The sequence below is a fragment of the Diabrotica undecimpunctata genome, chromosome 2 (genome assembly GCF_040954645.1).
Source record: "Diabrotica undecimpunctata isolate CICGRU chromosome 2, icDiaUnde3, whole genome shotgun sequence".
Taxonomy (NCBI): domain Eukaryota; kingdom Metazoa; phylum Arthropoda; class Insecta; order Coleoptera; family Chrysomelidae; genus Diabrotica; species Diabrotica undecimpunctata.
This window is the reverse complement of record NC_092804.1, coordinates 109,319,153-109,338,620: the sequence shown is the minus strand read 5'-3', so window position 1 is coordinate 109,338,620 and position 19,468 is coordinate 109,319,153. Positions and strand designations below refer to the sequence as shown.

At 31.2% G+C, this 19,468-nt stretch overlaps 1 protein-coding gene across 1 annotated transcript; it reads right to left on the bottom strand.

The window, feature by feature from the left end:
* Nucleotides 1-224: 224 nt before the first annotated feature.
* Nucleotides 225-2,307, bottom strand: LOC140433853 (E3 SUMO-protein ligase KIAA1586-like). Its single transcript, XM_072521829.1, has 2 exons — nt 1,989-2,307; nt 225-1,927 (listed from the first exon to the last, which is right to left on the bottom strand). The coding sequence occupies exons 1-2, from the start codon at nt 2,305-2,307 to the stop codon at nt 225-227; spliced, it is 2,022 nt and encodes a 673-aa protein (XP_072377930.1).
* Between the last annotated feature and the right edge of the window lie 17,161 nt (nt 2,308-19,468).

The following is a 19,468-nucleotide window of genomic DNA, read 5'->3' as shown; positions in this document are numbered from 1 at the left end:
AGTAACAGAAGATATTAGATCTTAAACAAATCAGACACTTATTCTCTAAAACAATCAACAGTTATTAAGAAAAAAATATATAAATATAAACTCAAACTGATTAAAATCTAAACTCTTAACTGATTAATTCCTATAAAGATGATTATAACAAAAGACCTTATCATTCAAAACAGAGAAATCGAGTTATTAACTTAAAAAACATAAAATAAAAATGGTTAGAAAGCCTATTCATTTTCTTTTTCATACCAACGATCTTTTGATATTTTGGAAATTAGTGATTTTCCAATTTCAAAATTATAACAGGTGTTTTCTCCTTCTCCAGCTATATATCTTTTAGAGTGTAAAATACCTGTTATTGTTTCCGTTGATAAACGATTTCTCCGTTTGGTTTTAAGTATATTCACAGTAGAAAATATTCGCTCAACATTTGCTGAGGACTGTGGTAAAGATAGAAGGTTGAAAATAAAACTTGTTAGGTGAGAAAACGTTGGCGTTCCGTCGCCATTTTTAAATTTCGTAACACCCTTCCAAAACTGTTCTACATCTTCATCTAAATCTTTTATTTCTTCCGTATTTCGCAATAGACGCCACTCAGTGTCAATTACCTGCATTGGAATATTGCTAGAGGTCGAGGATAGGACTAGTCCAGGGAATAAGCTACACATATGGGCAATAGATGAAATTTCACCAGATTTAACTTTTGCGGGACCTATAATAGACAGTTCTTTTAGCTTATTGCTTTCTAAGGGCATTCTTTTAACAATTTGGTTGCAACTTTCAATGTAGAAGTCAAGACATCTCAATTGAAATAAATGTTTTTGTTCTGGAGTTAAATCTGTATGATTATAAAAAATATTTTGTACCCTCGCGCCATAATATATTTGCTCAAGATCTAAATAATTTCTAGAATTTCTAAAATCAATGTTTTCGATTGACTTGTCCAAAATACATTCTCTTTTTAAAAAACAGTCGAACAATGTTTTTAAAGTTGAACAGATTTTGGAATACACTAAATGGATTTTAGGCGACTGTGATTGCATTTCTTTATTTATGTTATTAAATAAGGGTAATACGAAATCTAAAAATGACAGAAATAAAAGAGTAGTAACATCATTAAGTTTAACTAAGATATTTTCAGCTGCAAGTAATTCGTTATTCTGAACAGCATCTGTGAAAAATAACTTCAGTGCATTATACTGTTCCAATATACGCGATACTGCAGCATGTACGGAAAGCCAGCGAGTTTGGGACGGATGTAATATTTTATGAAATTTAACATTACAGAATGATTGAAATTCTCTAAATTGAGAAATACGTTTAGGACTTGAAGAAAAATAATTATGAATATCTCGCACTAAGTCCTCAACAAATCTTGGCAATTTTTCGCATGCATAAGATGCACACAAGTGATAAGAATGACATATACATTTCATGATAAAAATTTCAGGGATTTCATTTTTTAAAAGAGTCATGAAAGAATGTTTAGAACCCATCATAACATTAGCTCCATCAGATGCAAAACCAATGAGATTATCCTTGTAAGGAATATTGTGTTCAGCAAAAAAACTTAGCACAGCTTGAAAAAGAGTATTTGCATCTGCCGAGGCTAGTGGTATGAGAGACAGAAAGGAATCTTGAATAACATAGTTTTTTTCATACCTTACGACTAAACATAAATGCTTCGTGGTGGAAAGATCAGTCGATTCATCTATTATTAGAGAAAATTTTTTTCGTCGTAAATCTTCACATAAAATCTCAAAACTATCTTTTCCCATTATTTTCTCGACTATATTCTGGCTTTTTGTCCTAGCACATTTCAACTCCTTAATCACATCTGGATTAATAGTTTTCAAGAGATCGGGTAAATGATCCATAATTGTAAAAGGTAGATTATGCTCTACAAGGAAAGCGCATAGTCTGATTTCAGCTGAAATTTTTTTTTAAATATAACAAACTGAAAATTCAAATATATAAACGTTATGACTTACCTTTTCTTTGATCTTCAAATTTATTATTAATAATATCAAATTTCAGTTTGGATTGCGATTTCATGGCTTTAGCCTTGTCTATATGAATTTTTCGATTAGCATGTTTGTCCACAGCATCAGTACCAGAACTAACATTGATATGTTTTGCACAACAAGAGCAAAATGCAAAATGAACCCCTTTACTGCTTTGCTTAATCCACCCAGAATATTTTAAATTGTTCTCCCATTGCTTTTTGTATGTCTGCATATATTTTGTTCTTTTTAGACACCTGCTACTTGTTTCACCTAGGTTTGAATCACTTTCAGAACTTGACGACATAACTATTAAATTATTGTTACGCGTACAATAAAAAATTACGCTACTAATACAATAACACGACGTTAGGAGTTAAGACTTCACAAACCTCAACTGACTGAAATTTAAATCTTTAAATGAGTCTGTGACTAGGAATCGAATACTTATCCGAGAAACGAAAACTCAAGTATAAAACCTTTTTAACAAGGAAATATTATACAACAAAAACAAACAAACTACCGAGTTTTTGCGTGAGGTGCACTCGGATACTCGGAAGCTTAGATTTATGCGTTGTTTTGTTCCTAACTTGACAAATTCCCAGAACCAAGCGGTCGGGATCACACACAATGGATTTGGATTCATTTATTTATTGCATTATTAGCTTTTATGACATCGTGTACTTTGTAAAGTACCGCTTAGGTATCATTTAAGAATAAATTTATGAATGTTTTCACACGTTTTCGTGAATAAACAAAAATGCTCAATGCAAATTATACGTATCGGAAGAAAAATTGTTTTGTCTCTTACATATTTCTTCTCAAATTTAAGAATAAGTAAAAATTTCTATCTGAATATAAAAATCGGTAGAATTTAAGCCTGTGTCGGTAGATCGGTAGAAATACGTCGAAATCGGTAGATCTACCGATTTATCGGTAGGTTTGGGAACACTGATTGCAATGTCTCTGAGTTTTGACAAGAATATAAATTTGGTGGGGAGGATCCGTCAGTAGCCCGAATATACTCAGTTCCATTTTGTTAGCAGAAGCAAACAGATCAGACGCATATCAATTACACTGGTGTAGGACTTATTAATCCGGTTCCGTTACAATGGAATTTAAATCAAAAGTTCATCGTAAAGTTTTGAGTGGTCAATCTCGTGAAATTATAGCAAATGTGATATATTTTATGAAACGAAAAGCGGAGGCTAAACATCCGATAATAGAACTAACGAAAATTCAAGAACGTGTTTCGCGCGCAACGGGTGTTAGTGTTGGTTCTGTAAAGCAAATTTCAAAGGAAACGAGATCAGTTGAAGATGGTGAAAGTGATTCGTTTCATACACCTAATATTAAAAGACAAAAAAGTGCGACCAAAACTAAGTTGGATAATATGGATAAGGAAATTCTTCGGAGATTTGTAATAAATTTTCACGTCCACGAAAAAAAAGTTCCTACGTTGAGAGGCATACACAGGAAATTTGTCAATGAAATTAATTACACAGGATCGTATGAAAGTTTACGAAGAGTATTACATAAAATTGGTTTCCGTTGGCGAAAAACTCAGACAAAGAAAAATTGCTTATGGAAAAACCTGACATCCAACAAAAAATCAAATTTAAATCAAATTTAAAAACTGGTGATCACCATAGTCAGATGAACTTTAGTTTTCAAGTTGTTAAATTATGTTTATATATATATATATATATATATATATATATATATATATATATATATATATATATATATTATTTTGACTTGCTACAAACGTGTATTTTATATGTGTGTAACGTAATGAAATAAAATAAATTTAAATCTATTCTTCTGTACAAACAAACAAAATTTGAAATGATTTTATTAATAAAAATTTCTAAATATCAATCTTTTATAATATATTTCATCTTTAAAAACAATAAAAATCGATAATTTTCATTATCACATAATATTACGTGGAATAATTACTCCTAATAATTTAAATTTCAATAACTATTGAGTTCAATTGACCCTCTCCCAGTCGTAGTTCCATAATAAAATAATTTTAAAATCCGAACGCATTTGCTATCTTCTTTACTCCGAATGCGTTCTCTGTTTATTTTTCGTATCGCTAGAGTTTAAATTGAAAGACAGAGCTAACTTTGACGAACTTGTAGTTCTTATATTTCCTTAGATCATTTTTAACAACGTTGCCGCTACCTCCAAATGTACGTTGATACAAAGAATTTATATTTCTTGAAAACAACAATATACACACTCCGCTAAGATGACTACACCATTTTAATAAACTTATTTATATCACGATAATTATAAAAACATTTAACCGATTAAAAGAAATTGTTGTTTCCCGCCTACAACTAACTATAGTTAGAGTGCTCATCGTCAAAAAATTTTATTAACCCTTCAGTAGTCGCTAGGAATTTTTGAAAATTAGTAGTCGCGCGCGGTCGAAACGACCGTGTGGTCTTTTACTTCTTAGTTTGAGTTAATAAAAGTATTTGGAACCAGTTTAAGTAAAACATGATTTTACTAAGGTTTAATAAGTAGAGTAACATATTACAAAATAATATAAAAAGTAAACTAATGTTAAAAACACTGGACAGAACATTAAAAAAACTATTTTCTACACCGATAAACAAAAAAGGAAACTTTTAGTTAATCCGAATAAGTTCAGTTTGGCACTCTTTGCATACTGCACGTGTATGTTCTTTGCATAAAAACTTTTTACATTTACAGCAGGAAACAGTCGTTTTCCGGTTCTCTTACGGTCGCAAAAGTAGCATCTATCATGTACTCCTTCATTCGTTGGAGTGCCGTCTGTGTTAGGAATATTACATATGGCCTTAATACGTAACTTCAGATCTCTATTTAAATTGTCTACTGTTGCTCGGACCCGTAGATGTTCATCCATAAAAGGAAATGCTAAATGCTTCAAAAAATTTTTTCTAAGCATTTTATTATCAGCAAGGTTGTTACTTGCATGAATCACTAGCGAATTAATACCTGCAATATTTAGTATGGTATTAAAAATTACCATGGGCCAACGTCTTGTTTTTCGCGAAACATCATAAGAGGAGCATAGCTGATCAACGACGTCAACCCCGCCTTTTGTATTGTTATAAAACGTCAGAATTTCTGGTTTATAATGTTCAAATGTTTCTCTATCTATAGCGTTGTCATCATGTAGACTTAAAACAAGCAATACAACTTTCTTCTTTTTGGGGATATACAACACTAAGGTACATGTATCGCTAAAGGCGAACATACTTAATTTTAGAGGACGAGATCATTAAAGTAATTCAGAGGGCAGTTCCCTTTTGTTCTTTCTAATGGTCCCAACAACAGCCAATTCAAATTCTTTTTTTAAAACATCTATTAGAGGAATGCTAATAAACCAATTATCTAGAGTAATGTTGCGCCCAGAATTCTTTATTGGCGCACACATTCTTTTTACAACTTCTTTCGGGGAATTGTCTACAGTAAATGAGCCATCTGGTTGACGACCCATATAAACCTCCATATTTATGGTATAATACATTTCAGCATCACATAAACTAAAAATTTTAAGCCCATACTTTGAGGGTTTGCTTGGAATATATTGTATCCAAGGGCAATTCCCTAAAAATCCAGGAAGCATTTCATCGCATCTTAAATTTTGCGAAGAGTTATATCCCGATTTACACTTTTCTACGAATTTGTCAAAAAATACTCGGATGGCGGCCATCTTATTCAGTCTCCTACGTTCATCATGATCGACCTTATCATCAAATCTAATGCATCTTAGAAGAAACCGAAATAGGGATAAGGACATAACTAGTCTAAATATTTCGATACCTTAGCCATTAGTTTGCTAGATATCTTCTGCATTCAGGTGATGGGCTTTATATGTCCCTGCCAAATATAAAAGGCCTATAAGAGCGCGAATTTCAGATGGGTTTGTAAGCTTTGCATCCCTCTCCCTAAAGAAATTGCTTGCTATACTTTCAATGTATTTATTAGTGGATTCTACAATTATGTAAATCATGTCCTCATCAATGAAATAACTCCATATTTCATAAATGTCTTTCAACTTTTTCGTAAATATATTAGGCCCAGGTGATTGTTTTACTAAATTAAGCTTGCTCATACGTACCCTTTTGTTTTTTCTTTGATGCTTTCTCCACATTGTACCATCTTTTCCCCTTTCTTCTTGTACATTATTCAGTAAAACTTCTCCTATTTCCTCTAAATCCTGTTCTTGTTTGCTTTTCGAATCTTCGTCGTCGTCATATTCTATATAAAGCGGTTCTTCTTCCATGAGGGCTTGAAGTCTCCTTTGTTCCTTCTCATAGTCCATTCTATAAATAAAGCCAAAAAAGTTATATATAAAAGTTTGCTGTAGCTTAAAAGTAAAAAAAATGAATATTTGATTCTCAATATTAGAACAAAAAAAAATTATGAAATATCGTAATAGTAATTTGCTGCAAACTAATTTAAAATTTAATGACTAATTACATAGTAAAAGAAAGAGAGGTATATTCAAAAGGTTACTAAACAAAGTATAGTATATAAGACAAAAGTATAATAGTATATTATTTAAAAAAATTAGCGTGTATACATACCTTAAGGTGATAAGAAACACAATAAAACGATTTATAAAAACTTTTTAGCTGACTAGACGCGCGCGGAAATTATGACCTTTGCGCTGTAACTCCTAATCAACAAACCACCCGCTACTCTGATTTAGTACTGAGGCTCCTTGTATCGAATGAGTAAGCTACTGAAGGCCGTGGTTGCCAAATGTAATTTTTTTCTGAAATATTAGCAATTTTTAATACGTGCGGTCTTTTTGACCATGTAGCGACTAGGGTTAAAAATACTCTCTCTAAACTTTGAGTACCGCTTCATTAGGTCGAGTCTGACAAGTCTCCCTCCGCAACTCGTTTGGTTTTGATGCGTTTTGCCTTTAATTTTTCCAAAGCATACCAAAAATTTATCGATATTGCTATTCTTTTTAAATAAATAATTTAAAAATTATAACAAAAACATAAAAATAAAATTGTCTGATGACAAATATATGTAGGTCATTCAACGAATCTGATAACTCAAACAAGTCAGAAAAACTACTGTGACGAATTTCATAGATAACCAGCTAATTATTTAGGATACTTTCATTAACAGCAAAAAATAGCTTTTAATATTGTGTGAAGAAACTTGTTTTCCTATTTTCCTATCTGAGATCATGAATATAAAAACATTTATTAAGAACTGTTTTTTGCAAACATTTTTTATTTTGAAATGGAATATAGCATATTATATAATATTTGTCTTGTAGTGAGAAAGGGGCGTTTTAAAGAATTTTAATAAATAAATAAATAAATTTTATATTAATTTGAAAACCTTAAATTATTCATGTCTGTCTGTCCTTTGTACTGCCCGTAAACACAACTTCTTCGTTATTAAAATAGATAGAATGACAAATAAGGTGTCGAATAAGACCTTATAACGTGATTAAGAGTAAGAATGGTACTAAAGGTGAGAAATTTTACATTGCACTTCCAGTTCCAGATTTACAACAGAAATTACTGTTTTAAAGTCATTCAAATAGTACATGCGATATATTAAGAATGCGTATTGAAAAGATGAGCTCGAGTTCTCGTTCCCATTTTGATATCATATGGGGTTAAACAGTTATGACCGAAAATTGGCAAAAATAACTAAAAATGAGTGAAATCGTATATCAGTTGACGAAAAGTTACGCAGAGAGTTCAAACATTGACTTCCGGTTTTTCTTATAGTTACTTTTGATGAAAACCTAGGACTTACGGACTTACTCCAATTGCTTCTTTGGTCCATATTTATTAATAACCACCTGATTTTTTACCACAGTTTTAACAAAATTAAATAAAATCTGAAGTTTAAATTGCCTGCTGAAATTAATTATTTCTTTGCAATGCTCTTTTTATATGTACCCTTATAACTTGATAATTATGTATAATATGCTTTATTGAAAAATTGATTTGAAAATATCAAAAATCATTTATACAACAATTACATTTTTATGTTATGTAAATAATTTATATTTATTAATGCAATATTTGATATTTGCTTATTCATATTTTAATGTACAGTTCATTTTATTTTTAATATCATGAAAAAGATTGAATGTAATTTTTCGATTAAAAATTTTTTTTTTATTAACCTTTTGAGTACAATCTTTAGTATACATTTTAAATGTTTGACAGTTTTAATAAATTTTTTGTCGAATCACTTTCACCTGTAAACCTAAGCACGTAAAGACGGCGTAATATGACAAGTTGGTTTTGCTGCTGTTAATGATAATATCCTAAAAAAATTAGATGTTTATCTATGATTTTCGTCACAGTTATTTCTCCGACATATACAAGTCGTCAGAAACGTTCTGAAACGATATTCATCACCAGACAATTTTGTTTCCGTCCTTTTCTTATAACTTTTAAGTTATTTAATTAAAAAAAAAGCAGTATTTATACATTTAACGTACGCTAACGCTAAATTTGTCAAATATGCCTGAAGAGTGTACAACCTCTGAGAATAGGGATGTTCACTAATTTTTAAATATAGTTAAATTCAATTAAATTCAATAGATTATACAATATATAAAAATATAGTAAACATGAAATTGTTTTGAAAATATATATGTTTTAAGATAAATCAATTCTTAATCTTAATTTTGGTGGAGGCTAGAAAAACGGCTCCTCGCAGCGAGGCTACGGTGTGTGACGTATTTACGAAGTGCAACCAGTTCTTTTTAAGTATTTATACAGTGATAATGAAGCCAAATAAGTGGTGTTTGCTACAAAGAGAGGGAAAAACTAGAAAAGGCAGTTAGTATGCAAGTTAGAAAAAAAAATATATGCAAATATCTGTACCTCGGAAGGAATCAACAATATGTTCATTTTTAAAACTTTACAGGAGAGCAGTTTTAAACTTTTTTTCACCAAAAAGTATTATTGCTGCGGCTATTAATTGAGATATCGAAACAATATTTTAATGGAACATTCTGTTTATTGTTATTTACATAATACATTTCTTATAATTAAAAACAAATTTGTTCCTGTGTTTTTTAACCCTTTTAACGGACATGGTGTTGTATCCATCTAATAAAGTTATTGTACTGTAAGAATTAGTATGGGGTATTCAATAACAACTACAATCCTATTTGACTTTTACTGACAAAATTTATTTAACCATACAATTTACCTTTACAAATACAAATAATACATCTATGTATTTAACCAAAATGGCATTTTAGGTACAAACCACTCAGTCATTCTCAAGTAAGTCTCCTTCTGGATAGTCACTATTAGTATTACTAGTAGGTATGCTTTAAGTTTTGATAAAAATCATGGCAAACGATCGTTATACTTTTGTTGTGATATAAGTATTGGACTTTGTGATACCAGTTGCAAATCTTTTGGCAATGTAAGGTGTCGCCTTCGAATTCTAACAAGGTCAATCTCCTGGTTTTCGTCATGAAAATTACTTTTTAAAAACAGAATTCCAATGCTGTCTTATTTAACTTACAGTTAAACACAGTTTGACAGAAGAACTTGTTGTTTGTTAATGTCTCTTTTCTATTAATCAAAGGCGGATTTAAAGACGTTTTGTAATGTGTAAATAGAAATGTTAAGTTTTTTCTCTTTCGCTCTATCAGCGCATGGACAGTGTTCGCCTCCATGTGGGTATTACTCTTTAGTAGAAACTTCTGGATGATAATGACGGTATCTGCCCATTTTAGTAATGTAGATCTTGTTTCATTTTCACTACGAATAGTTTATCAGAACTTTTGTCTATATCAGACTGATCTTCGTTATCAAAACTCAAGGCATCTCTAATAATATGCTCTTCATTTAAAACATCATTGCTTGGTGTATTATTTGATTCTGAATTAAACAAGGCGTATAATAGTGGTTGTAAAAGATTGAATAATATTGCTAGTCTAAAGTTGGTATCAAATGACTACATTACCCTTTTGAGGTTATATTTTTTAATAATTTAAAAATAATGAGCAAAAAGGTAGCTTACCTGTAAATGCAGTAGAAGAATTCGCAGAACTTTTTAGTAGGTACTTCAAAAATCTTTCTCCTACGAGAATTATGGTTCATTGTTCTTATTATTAGTAACAAACTACTGTAAACACACCATAAATGGCAAAAGTTATTATTAGATCACTAACAGTCTACCTCTCATCATAGATATATGCGCGGCGGTAATTCACATGCGTAGAGGGACAAAACACATGGTGTTTTATCCCTCTAAGTAAAAATGGCCTTGGTGTTCTTTTAAAGGTCACTTTCTTTATCAGCAAATAGTTTAGTACCTAGTGCTCTATTCCTTTAAATAAAGTTATAAAAGTTAATTATTAGTCTGTAAAAGTGTCAAAATTGAAAAAATGGACATAGTGTTGTATCCCTTCGAGGTACAGATATAAAGACCTGTGGTTTGACAATTTTAAGTGAATATGGTGTTAAATTGTTTGGAACTGTAATAAAAATCTTCTCAGAATTGTTTTTAGATGTATTTAGACACCCAGGAACAAAACACCACTTAATTTTCTTTATTATCAGTGATTAAATACCTAAAGAACTGATCACACTTCGTAAATACATTATACAAAACAAGTTGTCGATACAACTGCTGACCTCACACACCGTAGCCTCGTTGCGAGGAGCCGTTTTTCTACCCTCCATCAGAATTGAAATTAAGAATTGATTTATCTTAAGAAATATATATTTTTAAACAATTTTATGTTTGCTATGTTTTTATATATGGTATAACTTGAACTTAACTATTGAATTTAACAATATTTAAAAATAAGTGAACATCCCTATTCTCTTAATATGGACTTTAACCCTGCAGTAGACGCGCCCGGACTGTAAGTCCAGCCCATATGTTATGCACCCATAACTTTTATTTATTAGACAGCACTCAGTCTAGCTTTTAGAAGTATCTGTAAGAATTGTTTCAGTGTGCATTAGTCTCGAAGGAGTCGAATGACACAGTTCAGCGTTCGGTCGTATGAGATATATTATCATTTTGGGAGTGTGAGTCCGACGCGTCTACTAAAGTTATATTTATTTGTATACGAAGAATTTTAAAAATCACTAAAATAATTAAATATTTTATAATACTTGCTCTAAACCTAATATTATTTTTTTATACAGATGATGTGTGATTATGAAAGAGAACAGAATCAGCTTCGAAAGCTCATTGAAGAAGTTGAAAGTGACGCAGCGTCAGAAAGTGAGGTCTTAGAATCTGAAAGTGAGGATGATTTCATTGAGAAACGATCTGAAGATTCAGACAGCGAACAGGCATTGGGTAAAACGGAGTATGAAGAGACATGTGAAATTATTGATAACAAAGTAATTTTTCTTGTCGGTAAAGATAAAGTTACAAAGTGGAAAAAACATTGTGCACCGAATAACAAGAAAGTAAAAACCGGAAGCGAAAATTTAATAAAAGTTTTACCGGGAGTACCTCGTAATCTTCACCATTTAAAATCTCCTGTTGATATATGGAATACATTTTTTACAAGTGAAATTCTCAATACTATAATAATTCTGCATACAAATCAGAAGATAGAAGCAGTGCCTACTAACTTTGTTTGTGAGAGGGACCACAAACCAACCAATAATGCAGAAATTATAGCATTACTTGGCCTGCTTTACCTTGCAGGTATCCGTAAAGCAAATCGTCTCAACACTGAAGATCTCTGGAAGACGGACGGTACAGAAATCGAAGCATTTCGTCTAACTATGAGTATAAGCAGATTTAGATTTCTAATGCGTTCGATTTAATGATCTAAAAACTCGTAATCACCGCAAACAACCAGACAAATTAGCGCCTATTAGAGACATTTTTGACCAGTTCATTCATAGCTGCAAAACAAATTATGTTGATTCTGAGTATGTCACGGTAGACGAGAAATTAGAAGGATTTAGAGGTCAATGTACATTTCGACACTACATACCGTCTAACCCAAATAAGTATGGTATCAAATTTTTTGCACTATGTAGGTTAAAATTACTGTTGCCAGTTTTTCTAGTCCGGCTAAAGAACTAGCAAGACTTAAGAAAGGTTAGTAGTATAAGTTCTTCGATCACAAAGACAGGGTTCTGCCTCTAAACAGAACGGATTCAATGATGACCAATTCGAAAAAGAGAAAAACAAAAAATATTTTTTGAACCGGTACGTGAACAAGAAATAACCAAACAACATTAAGCAAAGAATTCAATATCTATGTACTTTAACAGACAAGGAAAAATGAAAACAACAAATTATTTTAGACAACTACCTAATGTTCTACAATGATAATGCGAAAGAAACCAGAGCCAAAGAAGCAGGCGCATAGTTAGTGCACCAGAAACTTGTAAATAAGTAGCAGACCGTAAATATGGACCAGAAAAAATAGTTCGCACAATAATTAAACTAGTGGTTAAGGTCTTAAATATGCTAGAAATTTATAGAGCTGACAACAACAGATATGTAAATATAATAAAAAGAAAGCTTTTACTAACATCTCGAAAGAACAGTAAACGAAATTCCACAAAATGAATACATGTTTATTATGGATTACTTTAACAACTTCCGTGTTAGTGATGACAGTACCATGAATATAACAACCATATAACGAGGATGTCAGAAATGAAAACGATGATCATAGGACGGACTTCTGCAGTACAAATAAATTACACATTAACTTAATATGACCCGAGTTCTGAAATTTAATTAAGAAATCTTAGGGTAGTAGTGCTTGTAGATTATACAGCTGTTACTAATACTTGCATCAATGAGCTATGTGAAGATATAGTATTGCCACTTCTTTGAATAGATTCCAATTCTACATTTAGATATAGTTTAGTCCATCAAATTGGTACCTCTTGTATTATTTGCACCCGTGCTTGTCAAAGTATCAAATCATTGACTCTTCATACGATAGGTGCACAAGGGGAACTGAATGTTTATAAAAATTATCTTTTACAATATTTAGAAGCTGTTGGAGTTTGAAAAAATTGTCATTAACATCTACTTCGGAGTTACAGGCGCAGTGTATAAACCGCATAATCTAAGCGACTCTTTCCCGTGTCATAGCATTATAAACTGCTTCATTTCGCATGTGAGGCTGGCTTCCCAAAAATTTGGCTTGCTAGATTTGCAGTCGTAACCACTCACGATAACATCTGGATATTTTTATGAAAAGGTATAAATAAAATACCCAAACGGGCTATATCACAAATATAGAACGTTTTCGGAATGTAAATTCCATCATCACTGTAACAAAATGCATATGCTATGAGCCACTAAAATATATGGATGAAAACCCTTTAAATGTTATAAATTTACAAACACGTTACATTATATGTATACTATTAAAAGTTAGGATGTTTAAGTTACCGTTGGAATTGGTAACATGGCAACGTATGGCTCTACATCGGTTACTTGGTCCTGAGACAAACTCTTGGTGAAGTAAAAAATATATATTTGTTTGTTGAGTGTATATTTTGCAGAGACAAAGAAACATATTTTGCATGTCCTAATTTAACATATCCATTTATAAAAATTTATATTGTTTATATAGAGAATAATTTTTTAAGAACTTGTTTTCCAAATTTAGAAATCGCCTTCGCGTCATTTGGAATAAATCGCTGAATTTAATATTTTTATTAGGCGCGCATAAGGATAAATCTACTTGGAACTTTCTATTCAGTAGGATTTGTTTTATGCCTTTAAATATTTTGTTTATTATAAGGGCTTAGGCGTTTAATTTCAGGAATTCTAGAGATTATTTGCATGTTTTTCTTCAGTAAGAGATTGAATAAATAAGGAAATATTAGTCGAGCATGTATATTTTTGTATTTTTATTAATGTAATTTATTGTCTTTATTTATTATCAAACGTTCTACACTTATAACACTTACAAGTTTATTTAAAATCTTTATTTGTACAATATAACTAATTTATTTTACACTAATAATTATATAATCTACGTGCGTTACATTTTAAAAACTCGACGCTATCTTCAAAACTAGCTGTTATTCAAAAACTAAAAACTCTATACATAAAATGCCCCATATATACTAAATATCCGTTATTCGAGAATTCTGGCGATTCCATTCGAATAGACGAGCAGGTCACTCAAGGACTGGTCTTTAAGCTGAGGGGCGAATTTACTAGAATTATGTCGACGACCCTCGCTGAATGATCTCGAATGCCATGGAACCGGTTTTAGCGTAGGGGTCCCTTGGATATTGCCTACTAGAAAAATACTTATTAGAAAAACATGTTTACAGTTTTGAGTCATATTATGCGTCATTATTTATCGTTGCAAAGAATGTACCTTTTTCTAGGATGAAATCTAGGAAGATTAAATGGATGTAAGGAATTTAATTTAAAAAAAGAAGAAGAAAGAGATAAAAAAAATTTTTAAGATTGTGGAAATTTGCTATCTTTTATTAGTAGTAGTGTAATTTAGTTTATTCACTAAATCTTCTGGTGCAAAGCTCGATTGAGATTAATTATCGAGCGTACATCTCGCGTTTACAGGTTGTCTGCTTTTAGAGTAAATTGTTACCATCGCTGAGCCTAGCAAAACTTTGTTTTTTAATTTGAAAGTTGATAGGGAAGAGATGCAAGATAAATTTTGAATTTTTGTGTCTGAGAGTAGACAATTTTCATTTGTCTGAGTGCTCAAGTTAGTAGAAGTATTTGGTGGTTCATTATATGAATGTGGAGATTTGTTTCTTTTAATGGCTTAAGCATTATAACTCCTTTGACAAGCATGAAAATGACTTTTGTACATCACACTGTATAGTTGGGGGTGATTAAGAGGTTTTTGATGTATTAAAGCGTGTTTGTTATATGTTGGCGTGACTTTGATTGCTATCATGTGAATTTGAAGCACTTTAATTGAGTGGGAGTGGAAGTGTGAGTGGGAGCGAATGAATTATTTTTGTGAGTGTAAAAAAAATTATTTTTTTCATGTAGAAGTGTAATATGATTTTTATTGCAAATTTGACAAGTGCGTTTAGAGATGCATTTACAATTACAAAATTTCTACAAAAAAGTCTACAAAATATGCAATTTTTATAGCGTAATTTATTATTTTTTATGGTGGAAATGTGAGCTGGTTTTTGAGTACTTTTATTAAAGAACTATGACTGAGTTTCAGTGTAATTAAGATTTTCTAAAACATCACATCCATTTTTAAAAAAATTCAAAGAATTGTTTGAGTGTTGCAACATATCTAAAACCTACTTTATTATCAAAGGCGTTGTGAGAAGCAAAATCTATTTTTGTTTATTTTAATTTTTCTATTAAATATTTCTATTAAATATTTTCCATTTAGTATTTCTACTTTTTTTTATTTAATATTTCTATTAAAAGAAGGTCCAATGTTCAATTGAAACTTCGAGATTACTTAGAGCTTGTAAAGTTTGCCTTGTGTGTACAAGAAAATATCGTAGTAATTGAGGAGTGCATTTTAGTAGAGATTGAATTTTTAGCAATTTTTTTTGTATCATTCATAATAACTTATTTTATTTTAGAGTTTTTATAGCGATAGAAAAATGAGCTTTTATTACTTCTATAGTGCTAATTAAATTTAAAGGTGCTTCTTTGAGTAAGTATTTTAAATATATAAACTTGTTTATGGCGAGTGATTTTTTGCCTCTTTGGCATATGCAGTCCTCTTCCTTTTTCAGTCCTGCTTATTAAAGAATTCGCCAGAAAATACTACAAATGTAGGTAGCCTTTTAACTTTGCAACTTACTTTAAAGGGGTTCTTCCTATTTTAAACCTTACTTTAAAGTAGTTTTTGGTGAATGTATCTCTATAGGAAGGTTTCTTGCTGTGACCTTTGAATGATGAGAACATGTTTGGTGAGCAAATACAGCTGCAAAGAAATAAAAAACACTTGTGATTTAATAATTTATAATGAAAGTTAGTTTATCAAGTCTAGTATGCCGGCAAAATTTCCTCCAATAGTCCATTTCCATTGCCTTAATTTTTTATTTGTTTTTTTTTTATTGATGTCTGTATCAATAAAAGTTCGGCGCCGTACAATCCAATACTTTCTAGTATTGTTTTATAAATTCATCTTTTATTTTCTTTTGTTATTTTATTATTCCACAATAGTCTGTGTAGCTGTCTAGTCGCTGCTCTTGCTTGGCCAATCCTAGAATGTATTTCTTCGTTACTCCCTGCTTTTGATGGTATTTAAACCCCCAAGTATTTGAAGGTTTCAATTAATTTTATAGTTTCCATTTTAATTTGTAGGGTTTCTGATTTTTCTCCTGCATTTAAGTACTCGATTTTATTGTATATTAATTGTAAGGACCCACTTGGTGTACTCCTCCTCCAGATTTCTAAGCGTATAGTCTATATCACTCTCGTCTTCAGCTAGAATGGCTTGGTCGTCAGCAAAGTGTATCCGTATACAATCACTCGTCTTCGATTGGAATGCCCATACTGCAGCATTTTTTCTCCACACTGAGAGCGCCTCATTCAGATATATTTTAAAGAGTGTAGGTAATACGCAGAAGCCTTTCTTTAGACCCCCTCTAGTTAATAATAGGAATTTCTCTAGTTAATTTGCTTCAAGTTTTATTGTCTACCGTTATATTTTTGTAAAGCTGTCGCACTTCTTTTATGTTTTTTTATTTATTCCTTGTTTTTCCGTTTCTACCCAGAGCAAAGAAAGTGATGCACTATCGTATGCCTTTATCAGATCTATAAAGACTACACGAGTTTAAATGTTGTAACTTTTCTCAATAACTTGTTTTAGAGAAAATATGCTGTTCATACAGAATCTGCCTACACGAAAGCCATTTTGTTCTTTTACATCTGTCATCTCTTTTTTAATTTTATTTTTTATAATTTTTTATATAGTCTTGAGATATAATTAATGACAATTAGCCTCCTGTAGTTTGAACAATCCTTTCTATCTCTTTTTTGTAGATGTTTTTAATATATACTTTTGTCCCCTCCAGTGGTCATATCCTTTATAGAATAAGGTGTAGACATACGCCAGTAATTCCCGCAATACTAGTGGGCTGTGTTTTAATATTTCGTTCGGTACACCTTGTGGTCCACATCCTTTTCGATTTTTTAAACTTCATATTGCATCTTGGACTTCCTGTACTGTTATTTCATTGTTTTTATCGTATTCCATTTCATATGTTGTTGTAATGGTGTTCGTGAATTGTGGTCTTTTTTCTGTCAGAAGTTGTAAGTAATGTTTAATTTAAGATATTTCTTCTATTAAATCTGTTCTACTTACTTCTTTTTTGTTTGTTCTCAGGTTTTTGACCATTTTTATGCCTCTCTTGATCTTGTTGACCCTATATTATATTTGTTGAGCTCTTCGCATTTACTTTCCCAGGAAACATTTGCTTTAGTTACTAGATTTTTTACTCTTCTAGTTAATTTTATTGTTGTGTTTAATAAATTAATTTCTCTGTAATTTTCCGTGTCCGATTTGTCTCCCTTTTTAAGAAGAGGTATTAGGATGCTTGATCTCCATTTTTGAGGAATTCTGTTTTTTTTTTTCTCTTTTTTTGGATTAGTAGTTATTTTTTTAGATCTGGACCTCTATACTTTACGAGTTCTTCGGTATTCTCCCCTCTTCTGGTGATTTTCTGTTTTTTAATTTCCTTAATGCATCCTTCACCTCTTCCTGCCCAATATTTTTTTTCTTTTGCCGTCACCTCTGGTGTTGATAGTATATTCTGAGCAGATAGTTTAATAAAAGAATTGGAACATTGTCCATAAATATGACTAAAAACCCATAACATGTTGGAAATATACAGGTATTCACCGATGGCTTCACAGTCTAGAAGCACTGAATAAATTTCTGGTGGACATCAACAGTCAAGAAAATTGAATTCAATTCACCATAAAAAATAAAACACCTACCTTTTCTGAATGTAATAATCACAAACGAAGATACAAAGTTCGCAACCTAAGTCTAGAGAAAGCCAACGCATACCAACTGATATTTAAAGTACCACTTCAATCACAACATAAATATTAAAAAGAAAATTAATAAATTATTATTTCATAAAACCCAAAATACCTGCTTCAATGAAAATATGTTTCTGAAAAAAATTTATTAAGTATGTTAGTTATATTTAAAAAATAACAAGACAATTCACAAGATTGAAAAATCTAAAACCACTTTCAGAAGGGATTTAAAGATAACAAAAATAACATAATATGGTATTATGTAAAGAGCTTATCAGAAAAATTCAAAAGGATAGAAAATAAATACAAAATCACAGTAAGATTTAAAACAACCAATACTCTGAGATCTATTATGTCCAAAACTAAACTAAAAAACACAAGAGATATCCAAAACTGCCCTTGTAATATACCCTGTGAATGCAACAATTTTTATGTGGGAGAAAGGACAAGATCACTAGGTATCGGGATAAACGAGCATGAACCATAAATAAAAAGTAAAGACTTCGACAATGTATAGCAAACATTTCAGCAGAATGTAGACGGCTCTTGTTGCGCATACTTAAATAAGAAGTCAGCAACAAGAATACATCAATATTAATGGAATAATAGAAAATCAGAAAAACATCAAATTCAATCATTATTCTTCTTCTTAACATGCCATACACCAAAGTGTGTAGGCGGCTATCTCATTACTAGAATTCTGTTCTTGCCGGCGTGACACAGCTCGCCTGTATTGTGTATTCCTGTCCATTCTTTAATATTCCTTAACCAGGATAATTGTTTGCGGCCGGCTCCTCTCTTACCTTCGATCTTCCCTTGTAGGATTAACTGTGGTATTTCATATTTTGCTCTTCTCAATATGTGCCCAAGGTAACCAATCTGGCGTTTTTTAATTAATTCAAAGAGTTCTCTTTCCACGCCGGCTCTCTTAAGGACGTCATCGTTTCGAACTCTATCCACCCAAGGTATGAGCACCATTCTTCTCAATGACCACATTTCAATCATTATACAATATATAAAATACCTAGACACACAATACATAAACACACAACACATAACAAATCAAAATTTGATACCAACCCCAGGATACAATATTACCCTCAGAATTTTCAACTTAAAACATGCCTATTTGTTGAAAGATCGAAGCTGGGTTAGTCGCCAGTCAAATTTAACAAAAAAACGCCAACTAATAAACAATAGGTTGCAATAACCTTCTTATTTTAATTTTTTTTTTAATTCTTTCTTTTTGAATGTATCCGAAGTGGAAATCGAAACGACAAAAACAAATATGTAAAGTGTGATATTTTTATTGCAATCATTTGTGGCTTACTCATGTAATATTTAACCTAAACATGCCATAATGAAACAGCTTCAAAACAATAATTTTGTTAAAAAAAAAAATCATTGCAATCAAACACTAAAAACGACGTATTATTTTTATTATTAATTTTTATATTATTGTGCATTATCTATTATTTTGACAATATTTG